The sequence below is a fragment of the Drosophila guanche genome, unplaced genomic scaffold, assembly GCF_900245975.1.
Source record: "Drosophila guanche unplaced genomic scaffold, DGUA_6, whole genome shotgun sequence".
NCBI classification, from domain to species: Eukaryota; Metazoa; Arthropoda; class Insecta; order Diptera; family Drosophilidae; genus Drosophila; species Drosophila guanche.
Genome location: NW_022995745.1, coordinates 5,521,316 through 5,540,410, shown reverse-complemented (window position 1 = coordinate 5,540,410; position 19,095 = coordinate 5,521,316). Strand labels below are relative to the sequence as shown.

The 19,095-nt window shown below is 44.8% G+C and overlaps 1 protein-coding gene across 1 annotated transcript; it reads left to right on the top strand.

The window, feature by feature from the left end:
* The first annotated feature begins 1,919 nt into the window (after positions 1-1,919).
* Positions 1,920-18,283, top strand: LOC117581081 (frizzled-3). Its single transcript, XM_034267964.1, has 2 exons — positions 1,920-2,628; positions 16,160-18,283. Exons 1-2 carry the CDS (start codon positions 2,392-2,394, stop codon positions 17,876-17,878), a joined length of 1,956 nt encoding a protein of 651 aa, XP_034123855.1. The 5' UTR covers positions 1,920-2,391; the 3' UTR covers positions 17,879-18,283.
* Positions 18,284-19,095: the final 812 nt, after the last annotated feature.

Genomic DNA, 19,095 nt, shown 5'->3' with positions numbered 1-19,095 from the left:
CCCTGTGCAAATATTTAATTTTGGTTAATATCGATTACCTTAGCTAATAAATAAATAAAAATATGCAGATTTTTCAGCAACTTTAATTCAAAAACCCAAAGTGAAATTTCCCACAGTAAAGTGAGTAGCTGAAATGTGAAATTGTGGTGGTGGTGCTTTTCGAGCCATTTAAACAGTGAAAATTCTCAGCCATTAATCGTGTTTAGGATATGTCGCGCCTCCCGGGCGACGAAAGCAGATGCGTTGGCGCGGGATCGGTATCGGGTTCCACACATTTGTTTGTTAATTGACGATGGATAGACACTGCAGACCAGACCCCAAAATAAGATTCAGAGCCGCCCAGACGAAATTTAAATAAACAAACGAATGAGATTGTTTGCATTCAGAGCAGACAGCCACCTGTCTGCCGAGGGGGATTATGCCCATGATCATAATAACGTTTTGATTCTCAGGGTAATGTTACAGCAGTTGAATCAATGGACATTTAGTATTTAAATATGCGTAGTATATGGGAATTGGAGGGAATAATACTCTCTAGGGAGCTACTGAAAGATCACTTGGCGGGAGACATCCCTCTGGGAGCGGAACAACCTGAAACTTATATTTGGCGAATCTTCTCTATTGGTTGATTGGTACAGTGGGTGAAGTGACCAATCTAGTCATTCTTATCGTGTGCTTTAACTTTTCTAATTTATTATTTAGAGATTTATTATATATTTATATTATTATATATATTATATATATTATTATTTATATATATGTATATGTGGTGAATAACGGTTGTATGTAACGCACAAAAGGAAACGTTTCCGAACCCATAAAGTATATATTTTCTTGATCAGCATCAAAATGCCGAGTCGATTGAGCCATGTCTTTCCGTCCATCCGTCCGTCCGTCCGTCCGTGCTTATGAGCTAGAGCCACCAAATTTTGCATCCAGACTTCTGTATGCTCACACTGTTACAAGTGTATTGCAAAAATGAGCCACGCCCTTCCTCCCAAATCTACAATTTTGAAGCTAATAAGCTATACTAATAATAAGATAATAATGGTGAATAAGCTTAACAGGTGCTCCTCCACTCAGCTGACGACGTCACCTTGTTAGTAATTTCACCATGGTCCAACCGATTTGCCATGCAACGTTTGGCATCACACCTGAAGCATTGAAACTCGCTCGCTTGACGCAAAAATGAGCACAAACGTGCTGGAGAGAATTTCCCTGACCGTTTAGACCCAGGAGAGAATTTCCCTGACCGTTTTGACACAGGAGAGGATTTCCCTGACCGTTTAGACATAGAAGAGGATTTCCCTGACCGTTTAGACATAGGAGAGGATTTCCTTGGAGAATTTCCATCACGGTGGATGAAATCGCAGGGTGTAATTGACATTGGAAGCCTGAATTTTGTGTGACGTATTTACCCATTGTCCACACCTTATTTTCCATCCTCTGTTTCCGTCCCTTCCCATGATAAGGGAATAAGTTTGTATGGCGAAGGGAAAAAGCGTTTGCGCGTGCATTCAATTTCAAATCGTCGCCGTATCGTATCGTATCCACAATAATTTTTGGTTCAAAATAAAACCGACAATCGACAAGAACACAACGTAGGTCGGGCAGAAGTTTCTTCTCCCACAATAATCTCGAAAATTATTGCAATAAATAAATGAAATAAAAACCCCACAAAATTAAAGAAATAAATAAATAATATAAGTCTCTGGCTTGGCAACAAGTCGGGGATAATTTGAAATAATTCAATCTCAAAATCTCAACAAAAAGTGGAAAGATTTCAACCAAAGAACGAACCTCGGCGTTAAAAAATAGACAAACAAAAAATGCCCGTGCGGTGCAACATTGACGTAATTTTTTTATAATTTTGTTTTGTTGCTGCAAAGGTTGCAAATAATTTCAAGAAAATTAAATACAAATAAACATCAGTGCAAAACCCCAAGAAAAAAGAAACACAAAACAACTAAAGATAGTGACGCTGTGACGGAGCTCTGCCGAGTAGTTTCGTACAGAATTCCCACAAAAATAAACTGCAAAATGGAAACAACTGATTTAGTGCCGCTGAACTTTCGTTGATATTTAACACACAAAAAAGTACCATCCACGAATAGAATTCCCCACTTGCGGCATAGGTTCGAGAAATACGTTTAAAAATCCAAAATCCAAACAGTTTCTGATTGAACTTGGAATCCATTCGGGCTTATAGTATTTTCTGTGAAATATTGTTGCATTTTTTTCACGTGCTTCCGCTTCGCGAGTGTTTAATCATTGTCAACTGTTTGCCATGAAGACCTGAGAACTGAACCGTGAGACCCCGAGATCCTCTCTTCTGTCGGAGTGACAGCCTCATAACCCCTTTCCCTGCCACAAAGCGATAACCAAGAACAAATGTTGGCTCGTGCAACGGCTTTGGGCCTGTTCCTGCAGAGCATTTGGCTGGGCATCGGTGGCAGCGCCAGCCTCGATGGACACGGCCAAGTGGTGGGCCAACACCAGATGCACCACCACTCGAGTGGATTACAATGTCAGCGAATAGCAGTGTCGGCCTGCCAGGGCCTTGGCTACAATATGACCGCACTGCCCAATCTGGCTGGCCACACCAATCAGCTGGAGGCTGAGCTGCAGGTAAGCTAAAGCTAAAACACAGGCACGTCCCATCCATGCCCCAGCACAGACTCTCGATCCCACGCCGTTGATAAGCTCAGGCAGCGGCTTTTGTGTGGCCCATAAAAATAATTCTCGTCGCTTATGTACGTGCGAAAGCCGCCAACAAAAACCAGAAAGAAAGAAAGGCTAACTTTGGGTTCACCGAAGCCTCACATACCCTCAGCGATCGTTCAGCCTAGCTTCGGGCAGGTGGGATTACCCAGGGTATCCACGAGGCGGAGAGCAGAAAATAAAACCAGAAAAACAAAGCCAAAAGTCACAAACTCTTGCGAAATGTACGAAAATTGTGAATGGCAGCTCGGGCTGGGGGTTACAGCTGTGGCGTCGGCAGCTCATCAAAGTGCGACTCTCCCCCCCACAACGAAGAGACTCCCTCCACTGGCACACACCTGCCCCCTGTCACGTGTTCTCTTGCTGTGTTTGTTATTCGCTCCAGCGAAAGAAACAACTAAATAATACGCGTAATACTTTAAAACTTTAGCAAAAACTCTTGGGTTGCTAAAATCATTGGCAGAAACTCTCTTTACTTGAATACAAATGGAAGTACCACAAAGAGGGCCTATTTAATTTCTATTGGAATTCTATTCCATTGCCCTATCAGTCATATGCATTGAAGAACTTATTCAGGGTCATACTTGGTAGATATGAGGGCAGGGTACTCCCAGCGAGTACTCCAATCTGTTAATATTTACTTCTGAATACTTTTTTACACAGATCTACAATAGATCTTATTTTGTTTTTGGTTTTCGCTTTGTGTTTTTGCTATCGGTTAGCACCCCATACATATGTACCCCTGTACGCCCTCCCGCTGCTCTGATTGTATTTTTTTTTTCTCATTTCGGGGGTTTCATTTCCATTAGCCACGCTCTGGGGAAAGACAAAAGGAGGCATGGATGGCTTCGACTCTGACTTCGATTCCGATCCGATTCCGATTCCTACTACGCTGCTCGGTATCTAGATAAAAATGGAAACAACACAAGCACAAACACACACACACACACAGATGGTGTGCAGGCACAGGAACAGTTATCACTTAGAAAAAAGTCAAAGAAGCGACATTTAATTGCTTTTCAATTAAAAGAGAGAGCGAGATCGATAGAGCATAGAGGGTGTCAGGGAGAGACAGAGAGCACCATATGCAGGCCTATCAGCGCTGCCGTCTTTGCATGTTCTAAATAAAAAAAGAGTTCCGATAAAGTGGAGAGCGAGGTTGATACCCCGCAACTTGTCAACCCAATAAACACAAAATGTATTCGATTCTCAGCTCCTTGATGTTGCACGATTGAAAGTGCCAAGCTGACGAATATACCCGTTGTTACCCTAGAACACACGATCAGATCAGAAGAGCTTAAACATTTCTAGTCGTCTTCGTCCATAATTTACCATGAAAATGGCCCGTGAAAATCGCTGAGTAGAGGTGCCCCGAAATAGAGTGCGAGAGGGAGAAAGAGAGAGAACCATTTAGTGGAAATCTCAAAAGCAACAACAAAACCCTTGGGCCGACCTGTGCGATTGTGCGGCGACAAAGAAAGAATGAAAGAAAGAAACGTTGGAGAAGAAAGAGGCTGCCGCCGCTGAAGAGTGAAAGAGAAATGTGTTCAAACTCGAGCCCAGCTTAGTGAAAGAGAGGGAGGGGACGCTGCGGCTGTGCGTGTTTCTCTATGTGTGCCAGATGCTGCGTGTGTGTGTGTGTGAGTCCATTAACACCTTTTGCATTTCATGTCCATGCCTGAATTTGGGAGCGCGCAGGCAAATGCCGCAGCCATGGTGAAATTAGTAACAAGGTGACGGATTTACCACAGTGCCTTCTCATTCGAGGAACACCTGCTCATGGTGAAATCACTAATAAACGTTTGCTATCTCTCTCTAGCGCTTGCCTCTCTGAGAGCCGAGCAAGCGTGGTGAATAAGCTGGTGCTCCTCCACTCAGCTGACGACGTCACCTTGTTACTAATTTCACCATACGCCAGATAAGCGCATGGACTGCATTCAGCTTTTTATCTCTTTGCTGCTCTCTCTCTCTTCATTACCACAACTTAGTCTCTTTGTTTGCTCATGCCCTCTCCATGGATATGATATAGAGAGGAACTATAGAGGGTATCAAAGCAGTTCAGTTTGTTCCCTATCCTCCATGGCTGTGCTGCTACAATCTTCGATCTCTTTTTCCACATGGCGCATACAGTTCCAGGGTGTGCTTCCTTTCTTCTTCTTCGTTTTGTATTAGTTTTTTGTTGCTGCCACGCCTACTTTTGCCCACTGCATCGTTAGATGTGAAAATGCATTGTCCGCTTTTCCCCCTGTTGCCTCGATTTTCTCGTTGTTTAGTGGAGAGGTATAGAGAGAGAGAGGCACAATGCCTCAAGTGGCAATAAAAACGAAAGCAGCGCACCCCACAGCCCACACCAAACATCGAACAAATTGAATCGGAAGCACGTAAAACAGATCAAAGGCACCAAAAACTATACAAAAGAAAATCAAAAGAGGCAGGCAATAAAAAGCAACAACAGCAGCAGCGGCAGCGGCAGCGGCAGAAACAACAATCAAATTCGGAGATTCGGTTTACATAACGAAAGCATCAGCAGAGCATCGAAATGGGAGGAAAGTCTGCCATGAAATAATGCACCATATGCCATATAGAGAAGATCAGAAGAACGGGATAAAGGAATGAATATTGGTTGAATATCTGCTTGAGTTCAACATTCTATGATACCGAAGATAAATCATGGGGAACAATTAGTCACGCCCTCCATCAATTATTGCCTCAATTACTCATCCATATAATTGTTCTACTTATCAGATTACAAAGAAAACATTCAAAATTCGCCTATAAGTGTTTGTTCGAACACCTGTGCCCCTATTTTAAAATAATTTTTGATCCATGCAAAACTTATTCAATGTAACTACTCCAATTATTTCCAATTAAATAATGGTTTGTTGTTGTTGCAAGGGTGGTGTTATCTACAGCGGAACGGACATCATCATCATCATCATGCCCTGCTAGTGGGGAGTGCACTTTGAATTAATTTGCTTGTAATTGTCGCTTGACGAGCACTTTGTCGGCACTTGACAAACAGACAAATAGACAGACACATACAGACACGTACAGATAGAGAGACAGATAGACAGGCAAAACAAACAAACAGACATAAACAGACAAATGATAAACTGCAGAGAAATGCATTTGACTTTCTCTCTCTCTCTCTCTCTCTCTCTCTGGGGATTCTTGGACATTTTAGACACCCAAAAAAACACCAAGCAACCATCTTCCACCCTGTTGATATTTGTAGCAATGGTTTATTTGCTGTCTCCCAAAGCTCTTCTGTCTATTCCCCCGTCTGCCATTTGGGTTTTGGGTTTGTTAGCGCTATCTCCCAGCGACCCTCCCTGTCCAGATAAAGAAAATATATTCGTGTTCGGGGTCCCATCAAGTCAACAAAAAGCGCAGACAGGGCTTTGAAGATTTCTGCCCCTTAATATGACAGATGGACTGTCTGTCTGTCTAACTGTTTCAACAAAAAACAGAGGGAAATTGTTTTTAAAATACTGAAAATGTGCGCACATAAATCATTATATTAGTCAGTAATTATTAACATATAAATATCAAAGTTACAAAGTGTGCAACTAGTTGGGTATACCCTCTAGTGCTTTGCTTGTTGTTGCTTCGGCAGATGACAAAACGGTTTGGCATTTTATGTAAAGTAATTGTCAATATTTGAGCAAGGCATTAGACCGAAAGCCCCAGCCACAAGCTCCGGCTCCAGACCCCACTGCACCCAAAAACAACATCAGAAGACAAGGCCGCTATCCGCATACATATGTACAGACATACATATGCATGTACATACATACATAGATGGCAGCCATAAAGCAGCCACAAACATCGAACGACCAACGACCAACGACCGACGATGGCGACAATAAAATTGTTTGATTTTGAAAATCAGAACCCATTAAGATTGCTTCGGCAACCAGTTCTCCACTGAAAGAGAGAAATACTACAGAGGGAGCAGGGTGAGAGAGAGAGAGAGCAATAGATAGGGAGGAGGGGCACGGGGAATGAGACAAATTAACCAAAGCATAAGAAAACTTTCGGGTTCTCGGGATCCAAAGGAATGGCATATAAGTAAGTTTATTTTTTTATGACAATTGCCTTTGGGGCTTATCGCTTGGCTCGAAAAAGTCTGAATGCAAGACTTAGCCCTACATCAATCGTGCATTGTACATATCTATGTATGTCCTATCTATGTATTGTATATCTATCAGCATTTGATTCAAGAAATTACCGCGAAAAGGAAAACAAGGAAATATTATTGCATCGTTTTTTTACTCAATATCTTAGTATAGGGTGTGCAGTGGGTTTATTTTTTTCTGGTTCGCCGGAATCATTATAGCATGAATCGAATTAATTCGTGGAAGATTTAACATTTTAATGGATAGAGTTCATCCATTGCTGAATGAATTAAAATTCTTCATAACAGATTCAGTTAATTGATATTTTAGGTCAGATATTGCAGTGGAACTTGGCACATTTCATTTTCCCCTGAAAAAACAGATTAAGATAATATTAACAAAAAGAATAGCTTCAAATATTTATGAATATTAAAAGAATCATAATTAAAAATACCAAACATTCAAATAGGCTTTCATATCAAAATTCAAAACAATATTGTCGAGTTTTTGGAGTGGCACATGGATTTGTACGGTATTCGAATAGTCCAAATGACTCTGGCCATGGTGTTTTCTGTGACTGGTTTCTCTTCCTTTCAACTATCGATAAATAAAAAAAAACCCCTAATGTGTTTGCATTGGGGGGTTTTGCTATCAGTAAAAGAAATCATAAAATTTTGTTGTGATATTCTCCGGCGTAAAGAAACACACACACGCACACACACTCACACACATTATCATCCAAAGTTAATCCGCAACGGCATTTCTGATAAGAAAAGTAACCCAAAAGCTCTTATCAAAGGTTTACGCTGGACACAAAAAAAAAGAACGCCAAGCGCCAGAGACACCATTCAAGTTGTTGTTGGGCTGCTACCAGGTTTACGTACAGACATAGAGATAGAGGCAGAGAGAGGGAGAGACTGTTTGCATTGTAATTATGGCAAAGCCCAAAACAACAACAGCAATGGGAAATCCATCAGGGCGCAAGTTGAAACGACTTAGCAATGATAACGTCACAAAAAGCAAAGCGTAAAATTAAGCTTTAGTCGAAGACACAGTGATGGTCGAATGTGTTCCATTTGTATTTTTATCCCGAGATCATTATTTAGAGCTTATATATCAGGTTACCGAATCTAGCCAGATCCACCATTCTCAGAGAGGAGAAGAGGGAGGAGAAGACAGTGCAAACGGAACTTTTACGAGCAGACTTTGAAGCTTTTGCTGCTGCTGATGCAGCAGCTACAAACAACTGGCAGAGGCGGGCGAGCGGATGAGAGAGAGAGAGAAAAGGAGAGCTAATGGGACGATGAGACATTGAGACGGAATAATGGGAATTCGCTGAACAGACATAACTTCGACAAAATGTGGCTTGTTATTTTTTCGGTTATATATTTTTTTGTCGTTTCACTGGAATTCATCCCTCCGCTCTCTCCATAATGATGGGGTCAAAATTAGTGGCAATGCTGACGAAAACAATTTGACATCCGCAAGAAAAAGAAAAACAAAAACAAAAGCTACCAAGGGACAAAAAACAAAACCCAAAGTCAGCACACAAGAAGTCATTTCGAATCCTCAAAGCAAAGCGCGATTCCGTAGCAACAACAATTAGTTCATTCCACTGTCGTGGCCGTCATCGTCATCGTCTTCGTCTTCGGCTCTGCTCTGCTGTGCTGCTTCTCTGCTGCAGCGCAGCTCCCTGTGATCATTCCGCTGTCTGCTTGCCTGCCTGCATGCTCTCCTACTTATTTTCCTGCTCTTCCTTCTACTGCTTCTCCTGCATCCACTGGAGCTTACACTGCTGCCCCTCATCCTGCTCCCTGATGCTTTTTCTTCGTCATGTGCAAAGCCAAACCACGCAAAAAATGCGGCAACGCTTTCAAATGCCAATCCAGAGAAAGAACGGGAGAGAGAAGGGCGAGCAGCAGAGGGAGGCATACCTGCTGCCTCACGATACCTTTCTCACCGTCCGCGTTTTGTAGAAACGGTTGGGAAGCAAATGGTTACAGTGGCTGAGCGGCACAAAAAATCATCGGCGAAAAGCGTATCGTGGTATCCACCAGCTTATGCGAAGAACGGCAACAGTTACAGAAGGAGGCAGTAGAATCAGCAGGGCAGGGACTAGCACCGCCACAGGAACAGGCACTGGAATGTCGAAGTCCCAGCCTCAGACGCAGAAAAACATTGCAAAAATACAACAACAACAAAAAACGACGGCCGCAGCAGCCACAGCCACAGACGCAGCCACAGCCACAGGTTTCTGTCTTAAGTCTTTTGTTTTTTGTGGTACCCTTTCTGCCCGCTGACTATAACAAATTTGAGCAGAAGTTTGCATTACGCAAAGAGAGAGAGAGAGAGGGAGAGAGCGAGGCTGGCCTGGGGGTGGGATAAGTTCAGCGCAGGAACACTTGCCCAATTCGAGGGTATTTGCGGCTTCTATACACAAAATAAGTTTTCTCTTTAGGAGCGGCAGGAGGCAGGATGTTGCAAGATGACGTTGAACTTGCTGCTGCCTGTTGCATTTGTTGCTGCAGCAGCGCGTAATTACATGGCAATTAAGTTAATTGAACTGCGCGCCTGCGTTCGCGTGAATTGCTCTCGCTCTTTACCGTTCCCCGATCCCCCCACAAAACTGTATACGAAATAGGAACCCCATCACCCCAATCCCAATCCCAATCCCAATGTGTAGCTCCATTGCCCCATCATTGCTTTACATGACAGTGGGATAAAGTTGATGCATCCAGTGGCATAATTTGTGTTGTAAGTTGCGTGTAGAACTCGAAACGGCAGCCTCATTTTGGTAATCCCGCCTGACAAAATGTCAGCAATGGAGACGGCAGCGCATATATTACTCCCGTGGACTGCCTGTACACAGGGGCACCATACATCCATACAATGGCATGGGCTGTCAGTGGCGGCTGCGGCAAACCAGTCCCAAAACATGTCCCAATTGTATGGGTAACTGTAGCGTGCCAGGATCGCAACGATACTCTAAGCCAAAAAAAAAACCAATTGAACCGGCAATGTACTCGGCCGTCCAGTTTAGTTCTCGGTTTCTCAGCTTTTATGCCGCCGTAAAGTCCCTTCGCTTCGTCCCTTGAACGTCCGACTGCCCCAAGAAGATTTCTGTCAGAGATTATCTAACCCGAGAGAGAGCCACGAGAGCCGAAACACTTGAGGACAACGATTTAGCAGCAATCACTTGACGCAGAAACCAATCCACAGATCGAAACTGAGCTGGTTGGTTACATTTCAAGTGTAACAACAAATTGTATTCTTTATTAAATGAAATTTCAAATGTAGTTCTTTATTTGGATTGATCGTTTCTTTCGCTGTGACCTGCACTGTATACACAGCCAGAGAATTCCAGAGAATCGATTCCTAGCTCTTGATGTTGTGAGCGGCGGCCTCCATCTGCTTGGTGCTTTGGTGCATTCCGCTTGGATTGCACTGAGACAGGGGCTGGTGCTGGGGCTGCAACTGCGGCTGGAGCTTTGGATGTTGACTGGGGGCTTTGCTGCTCCTCGTTTGCCTTTGAATGACAATCGTCGCCAGTCAAAATGTCAATTAATTGTGAGACGACAGTCGTATGTCGTCGGCATTGCCAGCGCTGGCGAGTTGACAGTTCTGTCAGCGATCCATGGCACTGCAAAAATGCAGTCAGTCGGCGATCTCTACCATTTGAATTGATATCCAGCAACAGCTACAGCCTCAGCTCGATCTCTATCTCGATTTGTGGCTCTTTCTGCATCTACATCTCAATGGCTTATCAGCGGCTTTGGGCGCTAATTAGGATGGCAAAATGCTAACCTCTGCATCCATGATGTCATCTCATCGTTGAACGGAACTACACGAAACCGAGGGTGGGACGGGGTCAGGGCATCTTAATTATGCAAATTACTGCCAGAATCAAGTCAGCAATCGCGATCTGCCTGCGATTGAGACAACAAACAGACAGACAGACAGACGAGTGAGTAAAATCCAAAAACCCAAAGAAACTCAGAAATATAATTTTTTGTTTGGTTTCTTTTGTTTTGTTTTGTTTTGTTTTTGGTTCGCTCGCTAATTGCAAGCGCTCTCTCGTAGCAAATTAAATCAATTGTCTTTGATGTTGAGCCGACGACGAGCGACGACAGCCTGCGCCCCAATAGATCGCCTCTGCCCCTCCCCCTTCAATAGCATTCGTGCACAGCTGTCAATTCGAATCAGCGACGAAGTCGGAGTAGGAGCGCGTCAGCGCCAAATGGCAACTAAATCAAATAAAGCGCAAATCAAATAAAGTGCCACAATGCACGCGAAAAGGCGAATAAACAAACCCAGAGGGATGGCAGCAACTACCGACGAATGCGTACCCTATCCCAGTGTGTCTTAGCACACAGCTAACCCTGCTCATATTTTGCACACAAAAATCAAGCGACTCTTGTCGTGTGAGGCCAACCACAATGTGGTTGAAAAAGATGAATCGTTGCCGGCTCCGCTGACTGCGCTGACCAAAAACTTGACTTTGAGCTGCGCCAAGTGGTGTGTGGCAAGAGTGGCCTGGCCGGACCATCTATCCATCTATCCGCCGTATATATGGTTTGTGCAAAGCATTTTGCAACACTTGTCACTCTGACAGCCGGCAAATTGTTTTTGGGCCGCCGCCACAGCTAAATCCGAATCCAATGAAGCGTGCCGCATAGATGCCTCCCAGAGATAAAGGATAACCGAGTGGAGCCGCTGTCACGGCCAAGTGTGTACTGCACGAGAGGCGTTGACAGTTGAAAGTATTTCGCTCTCCGTCTTGAAAGCAGAAGAAGGACTATGGAATTTGAGCTGCCAAAAGGTCTTTCGATTTGAATTTAATTCCAACTTCCAGCTCTCAACTGTTTAACTAAAACACCGAATATTTCCAGTATTACCTTGGATTCAAATATTCTGAGTAATCGTAAAACAAATTGCATTCATCGATACTTTGATAACCATTTCCATTCCCATTTTGAGCATCCATTGGGGTCACTTAAGACCATAATTTGTATGCCAGTCTATGCCGGGGTTGGGCTCTTGCAAAGCGTAGAAAATTATAAATTAATCCATTACCTAGATTATGCAGATGTCTGAATGCATTAAGTGTCCACGGGCACTGGGCCCATGGGTGTGGTGGAGAAACAGCAGCAGCAGCAGCAGCGGAGGATCTGTTGGATCTCTTGGGCATTAAGCGTTGTTAATGAATGAACACACGACACAGACAGAGCCAGGGCCTGAGTCTGAGCCTGAGCTCTCGGTACAAGTCGAGAATTGAGTTGAGTGGCGTTTCCATCTAGTTTTACTCGGGATAGAAGGAGACAGAGGAGAAGGAGGATGAGGTGCCACACAAGGTTGTGTGGCACTAATGAAAGTCAAAGATATCGCAGCCGCTGTATAGTTTCCGATTGTTGCGGCAGCTGTTTAGGGGTTCTCCCTTCCATTCCATTCCTTTCCTTTCAAAAATATTCAAAGTCAAAAGTGCCGCGCGACAAAGTCTGACCCGCCGTCTCGTCCCGTCCCGTCCCGTTGCGTCCCTTCCTTTCGTTGGCATTGCATTCGCTTCGAAATCATTAATCAAAATTGAAAAATCATTAAGTTCACGTTTTTCGTTCGGTTTTTGGGAGGTGTCAACTCTCGCATTGTTGTTGGTCTTGTAATTGAATTGTGAACACGAGGAGGGGCAACGGCAACACAGCCCAGCCACCAGACCAGGTCCCGCTCAAATTGAACAAAATTAAATGTTTTTGGTCTTCAGTCGAAAAAAGTGTGAAACACGCTGCTGCGAAACACACGAAAAAAAAAAGATCCAACAACAATTTAAAAGAAATTGCCGCAAGTCTCCGCGTCTCAGCCACAGCCACAACCACAAAACGAAACTCGAAAAGAGCTCCAGGCGTTCTTTGGAGCGAAGCAGAAACGGTTCATTATTGTTTTTGTTTTTATTTTGTTTTTTAAGTAAATTAAGCAGAACTTTGCTGTTCATATCCAACGCTCAAGCGTAGCCCGATGACACAAAACGTGCGATCATTTTATGATTGTTCAAAATCCTTAGCAAAGCCTCAAGAAAGATTGTTAAAAAACAGTGTAAATAGGACTACAACTACATGCTACATATGTATATGAAATAATGTTCCTATTTCGCTGTACATTGTACATATATATGTACATTATATGTACATGCGTATGTATATTGACCCCCCACCAATGTTCAAACCCTTTCAAATTACCGACTTTGTTACTGTCTGTAATAACAATAATTTCGTTTGCTGGATACCAAAACGAATTTGTCGCTTGGTGTCGGGTGAACGCTTGCGACTGGATGGACGTACAAATGTTACGGCGAGCCGCGGCGAATTGCCAACTTCTTCGGTTTGGGCTTTTGCGTGGCCGAAAAAAATGACAGCAGCAGCGCAGCCGCAGCCGTAGTCGAGGCACCGGGAGTGGAAGGAGCACGAAAACATAAATGCTCAAAGCGTTGCAGATTGCATTCGCTGCGCAGAGTGAATAGGGGAAGGGGTGGAGCGATCGGCTTGAGGGTGTGACTGGAAGATGAAACGTAGAGGAGTGCCGCGGAGTATATGGTGATGATGATGATGATGACCAAGCATTGCTCCTTTGCATTAATAATACATTTTAGACACTCTTCAAGCTCTCGCTCTCTCTCAGCTTATCGCTTTCTCACTCTCTCCAATACAGTTTCTCTGCTCTGCATTAAGATGTGTAAGGCTAGGCAGAGCTCTGTTTTGCGCTCCTGTAATATTTTACTCTCCTGGTGTCCTACTCTAACTCATCCTCTTTTACACTGCTGGTGTACAACTGTTCTCTCCCACACTTTGCAACTATTTTGCTTGCAGCTGATTGACTTTCAGTTTTCTATACCATACCCCTTGGTGCGGGCTATATTAGCTGAGTTTAAACTAAAAAATAAATCAACTTAGTAGCAACATCTGAACATTTTAAACTCACTAGCTTTATTATTCTTTCCTAAATAAGCACATCACAGATCATTCATGCGAATCCACTGAAAATTGTATGCACATAATAGGTACATATTCCATGCCAAGCCATTACACGGGGTATTCGTAATTCGAGAGGCATGCGTCGAGTACTATGCATTTTTCTCTCTCTTCTTTCTTCTGTTGCTTTTGCTGCTGCTCTTGCTGCGGTTGATGATTATGATGATGATGATGAGGAGGTTGGTTCACTTGCTGTGTGCTTTGTGTAGTTGTTGTTGCTGCATCATTAAATTATTATTGCCTACAGCTATTTTTCATCGAAGTGCGAGCAGGGGTGTGAGAGGGGACTGGCGAGAGGAAGAGAAACAAAAGCTACACAAAATTGGAAATCGCGTGTCTAATGCTTCATTCGAGATGCCCGGCGGTTCTTCTGCTGCCCGTCCACCATTCCCATCCCTATGCTCTCCTCCTCTTTCTCCTCCACCTCCTGTTGTCTGAGGCCGCATTCGGCCTTTCGTCTGGGCCTAATGTAGCTTAATTATACAACCAACAGCAGCAGCAGCAGCAGCAGCAGCAACAGTGGAAACAGCAATAACAATTCGGTTACTGTTAGCCCCACAATAACAAAGCCATGAACGAGTTGGCCTGTCCAAGAGGCAGCAGCCCATCAAATCCATGTCAAAGTCCCGCACTGGGAGTCACTGGCGCGATATCAGAATTATGATACATGGAAAGAAAAGTTTGCAAAGCTTGCTTGGACAAGAAATTTCGATCTGTTTCGATCAAAGCCATCAAATGTTGAATCCCTTGTCAATGATACACCGAAATGTTTAGTTTAGATGTCCAAATTTCTCTCAGTGTACTCTACTCCTGCAGCCGGAACCTTGGAACTCTTTCCTGAGAAAACGTTTCTCGATAATTTGATGCAGCTCTCTTTTTTTGTTGTGTTGATTCTCATTTTTTTCTCTGTCTGTGGGTCTCTGGGCCCCCCCCCAAAAACCTTTCTGTCCCTGCCATCATCCTGTGCTTTGCCCCGGACTTGTCTAAAATTCCACAAACTCATAAATGTTGATGCGTCTGGTTCGTCATCGTCTCATCATTGTCGTCCGGTCGGGTCTCCTCTGATGACAATGGGCCTGCGTCTGTGTCTGACTAAGTTTGTGTGTTTTTGTGTATTTGCTTCGTTTTATTTTTTTGCTCCGACATGGATTAATTTCGCATCAAGTCGAATGGAATCTGGCTTCATTTGATGCTATTAGATTGCATGGCCAGTAATTGACAATTAATTGCCAGCGACAACAACTGCAAATGGTAATGGAATGGACGTCCACGTACACGGCGGACGCGGGATGCCTTTTGAAACGTTTTTTCTTGATATTTTTCTTATTATTTTTTTAATGTGTGAAATCTGACGCAAGTTTTCACACCAAACATTCATTCACATACAATAATAATGAACGAAGGAATGAACAAACAAACAACAAACAAGAAACCTTTTGACGGTGCAAAGAAAAAACCGGACCTCTGCCAGGAAAAGGGGTAATTTTTTTTATAGACAAAACGCATAGATAAAGCCCACTAAACTATTTAACATACAGTTGTACATAAGTATACAACTTTCATCAAATAACAATATTTAATTATATCGTTTACATCAATGGAATGGCCACATAAAAGACTGCCGCCAAAATAATTAGAACGAAATGTTCTGTTCGATAAGCAAAAAGCAAAAATCAGCTGCAGAAAGTACACGTTAAATGTATACATATGTATTTACTATGTACGTATAGTACGTATCTAGTAAAACTAAGTAAAAAAAGAACGGGTGCTAGACAAAGCGATTCCCCTTTGCCCTTTGCCCTTTCTCTTTGCTTGCCCCTTGCTCGCTTTTCACACTTGAGGAGGCACCTTTCGGGCCTTTTGTAGTTTCTGTACTGGAGTTTTGTTTCTACAAGTTCGCGTTGTCTATAATTTTATCTAATAAAAGTGCCATAAAAACTTAATCAAACAGTATGGCTTTTGTGTGTGTGTTGTGGCGCTTGGCTCTTTGTTGTTTTGCCGACAGCCAAGCAACATTAACATTAACAATAGCCACAACACAGAACAGCGTCCGTCGTCATTGAACAAATGTTGCCACAACGATTGCAGTTTCTGTTTAGTTTCGTCTAATGTCTGATATTGAAGATTAAGTGGAAATTGCATTGGTAGAAAATTATTTTGAAGTGTTTGAAAGGCTTTGAAAATTGGCTCTGTGTGACTCTTAATATTTATTTACTTTTCTTGAATTCTTTCATCTTGGATTCCCCTTTGATTGCCTGACTAATAATTGCTGTAATTGGTTTTTTTTTTGTTTTTCTCTTGCAGATTGCCAAGCTGATGCCTTTGATCGAGTCGGGTTGCTCGCGGCGGGCGCGCTTTCTCCTCTGCTCGGCGCTGTTTCCGCTCTGCACGCCGGATGTGCCACGGCCCGTGACCGCCTGCAAGTCCCTCTGCGAGACGGTGAAGGGGGAGTGCGCCGCCAATGCCGGCTCGGAGCTAATGCAGCTGTGGCCATCTTTTCTCAGCTGCGAGAATCTGCCGCAGCCGGAGAAGCACGAGCTGTGCATGCAGATACCCCAGGAGGGCGCTCATGCGGCGCCAACGTCCAGTCCGGCCGCCTCGGAGGTGGCACCCGCCCAGGATCCCCCCCAACAACAGCAGCAGCAGCAGCTGCCACAACAGTTGCAACATCCGCAACAGCAGCAGCACATGTCCCGATTTTGGATGTCCTGGAAGACGGGTGGCCCACTGGCAGGCGGCAACGGCGGTGCAGGTGGAGGAGGAGGAGCAGGCGGCAGCCTGTCCGCCATCGTCTGTCCGCAGAACTTTAGCGTCAGTCATCTGAATCCGGAGGAGTGCCTGCCCCAATGCCAGAGGGACGCGTACCACACCACGCAGCAGAAGAAGCTGACGGAGAGCCTCATCCTGGGCCTATCCGCCGTCTGCTTTGTCCTCACGCTCTTCGCTTTGGTCACATTCTGGGCGGAGCCGACGCGCTTCGGCTACCCGGAGCGCCCCGTGCTCTTCCTCTGCCTGTGCTACAATCTGTTCAGCGTGTGCTACCTGGAGCGCATTGTGTTCCACAACCAGGCCCGGAGCCTGGCCCAGCTGCAGGAGTCGCAGGGGCTGAGGCTGCGCCCCGTCTGCCAGCTGACGCCGCCCTGCCTGGCCTCGTACATCACCACCTCGTACTTGAGCTTGTGCGCCGCCAGCTGGTGGCTGATCTTCGCCCTCTGCTTCTACCTCTCCTCCCACAAGAAGTGGTCCAGCGAGGCCCTGGAGAAGCGCTCCGGTCTGTTCCATGTGCTGGCCTGGGTGCCGCCCCTGGTGCCGCCCATCGCAGCCCTGCTCCTGGAGCGTGTCCGTCCCAGCGAGCTGACGGGCATGTGCTCGGCCCCCGGATTCGTGGAGCTGCCCGCCCTGGTGCTGCTGCTCCTTGGGCTTTACTTTACGCTGCGCGCCTCCCGCTCCCTGCACTCCCTCCAGCAGCAGCTCCAGCCCACGCTGGCCCACCACCGCTTCGGCCAGATCCGGAAACGGTTCGTCATATTCTCGCTGCTCTTCTTCGTGCCAACGGCGGCGGGGGTGGTGGCGGCCCTCTGCGAGCGCTTCGGCGATCCCGTGCCCAGCTGCTCGACACCCGAGGATTGCGCCTCGCCGGAGCCACTCACCGCCTGGCCGGCACTGGTGCGAATCTTCTTCCAGCTGGCCGGTGGCACACTCACCGGCATGTGGGTGTGGTCCCGCAAGACCTGCGAGAGCTATCGCAGTCGCCTGGTGGCCGGCGGCACGCCCACCTCCTCCCTGATGGCCCAGAGCAAGTCCGGCGCTGGGGTGAATGGCAATGGCCATGCCAATGCCATGGCTGGAGGCGGATATGCGCTGCCCAAGAAGCATCTCTACACCAGCGGTAAGTCGATGCTGGCCAGCGGCGGTCTCGGAGGATTCGTGGGTGGAGGGGCAGGTGGTGCCACGGCTCCGCTCTATGCGGGCATCAGTTTCCACAATGTTCCCGTCTACAATCCCAATCAGTCGATTGTCTAAAGAGTGAAGAAGTGGTCCAAAAGGCTTCAAGCCATACGAGTTCGAGTTCGACTTCGAGAACGCATCTCCCTCTACCCTCTCCAAGTATATTTTATAATAATCCGAAAAAAATTATCAATTGAAATGTGTTAATAGATTTTAAGAGCCAAAAAGCCTTCCTCAAAACCCCCCTCTCCACCCCACAATTTTGAATAGTTTTGTAAGTTTTATTCTGTAAAAGTCCTGTGTAAATAGGGGAAATTTCTTTTTTTTTTTCTTATTTGTAAATTTTTTTTTGTTAGTTATTAAATAGTGTTTAAGCCACTTAATTTTAAATTAAATGTGTGAATAAATTGTGAGTTTTAATATTTAAATGAGAAATGGAAGTGAACGATTTCTTTGTATGGTTATTAAATTATCATAAAGGGAGGAAACACATTGATTGATTAGGGCATCACTGTGAAAAAATGGGAGAACAAAAAACATAAATATAATTCACTTTAATTGAAATATGCATGATTTAAAAGTCCTTTTAAGTGCAGCCCAAAAACACTTTTAAATAAAATACAAAAATATATTTAAATTCCATATGAATTCTTTATTCTATTTTTATACACATTTTAAAGTGTAAGGGGAAAAATCTTCAATTTGAATATTTCCACTGTTAAAAATATTTCAATCTAAGCCTTGTTCTCTCAGTGTACCATCTATAGGGCGGACACGATCCTACTCCTATTGTCTTCAGCTGGCAGAACTTTCCCTTGAGCAGTAACTGTAAATTGTTCGACACTGAGAACAGTGGAGCTTCAAGTACAAATGCATCGATCGCCCGGTGTTTCTTTTTTTGTTTTGCCAATTCTCACGAGTCGGTGTGTCCCCTCCTCTCTCTCTGTCTCTTTGTTTGTGTTAATGATGAATCCGTTTAATTGCAACAAAAGGAAGCTAAATTGTTGCTATTGTTCGCCATGCAATGGCAGTGGCAGTGGCAGTGGCTGTGGCAATTAGAAGGAAAATGCTTAATGACAGAGGCACCAGCGTTGATTGCCAGCGTTTTGCTACAGCCCCACCCTTTCCTCGCCACCTAATCCACCATCTGTGGGCCTCCTCCACCCTCCGCATTCTCCTACTTCGCCTTCTGTTTCTGTGCTACCTGTTGTCCTACCTGTGCGTGCGTGTCGTGTCGTGTCGTCTTCGACGTTGTCTTCGCCGTCTACTTCGCCGTTGTCTTCGCCGTCTAC

Excerpts from the sequence above, each read along its gene's own strand:
- LOC117581081 (XM_034267964.1), top strand. The coding sequence starts at position 2,392 with ATGTTGGCTCGTGCAACGGCTTTGGGCCTGTTCCTGCAGAGCATTTGG. Across the intron at positions 2,629-16,159 it reads AGCTGGAGGCTGAGCTGCAG|ATTGCCAAGCTGATGCCTTT; the intron begins GTAAGCTAAAGC and ends TTTCTCTTGCAG.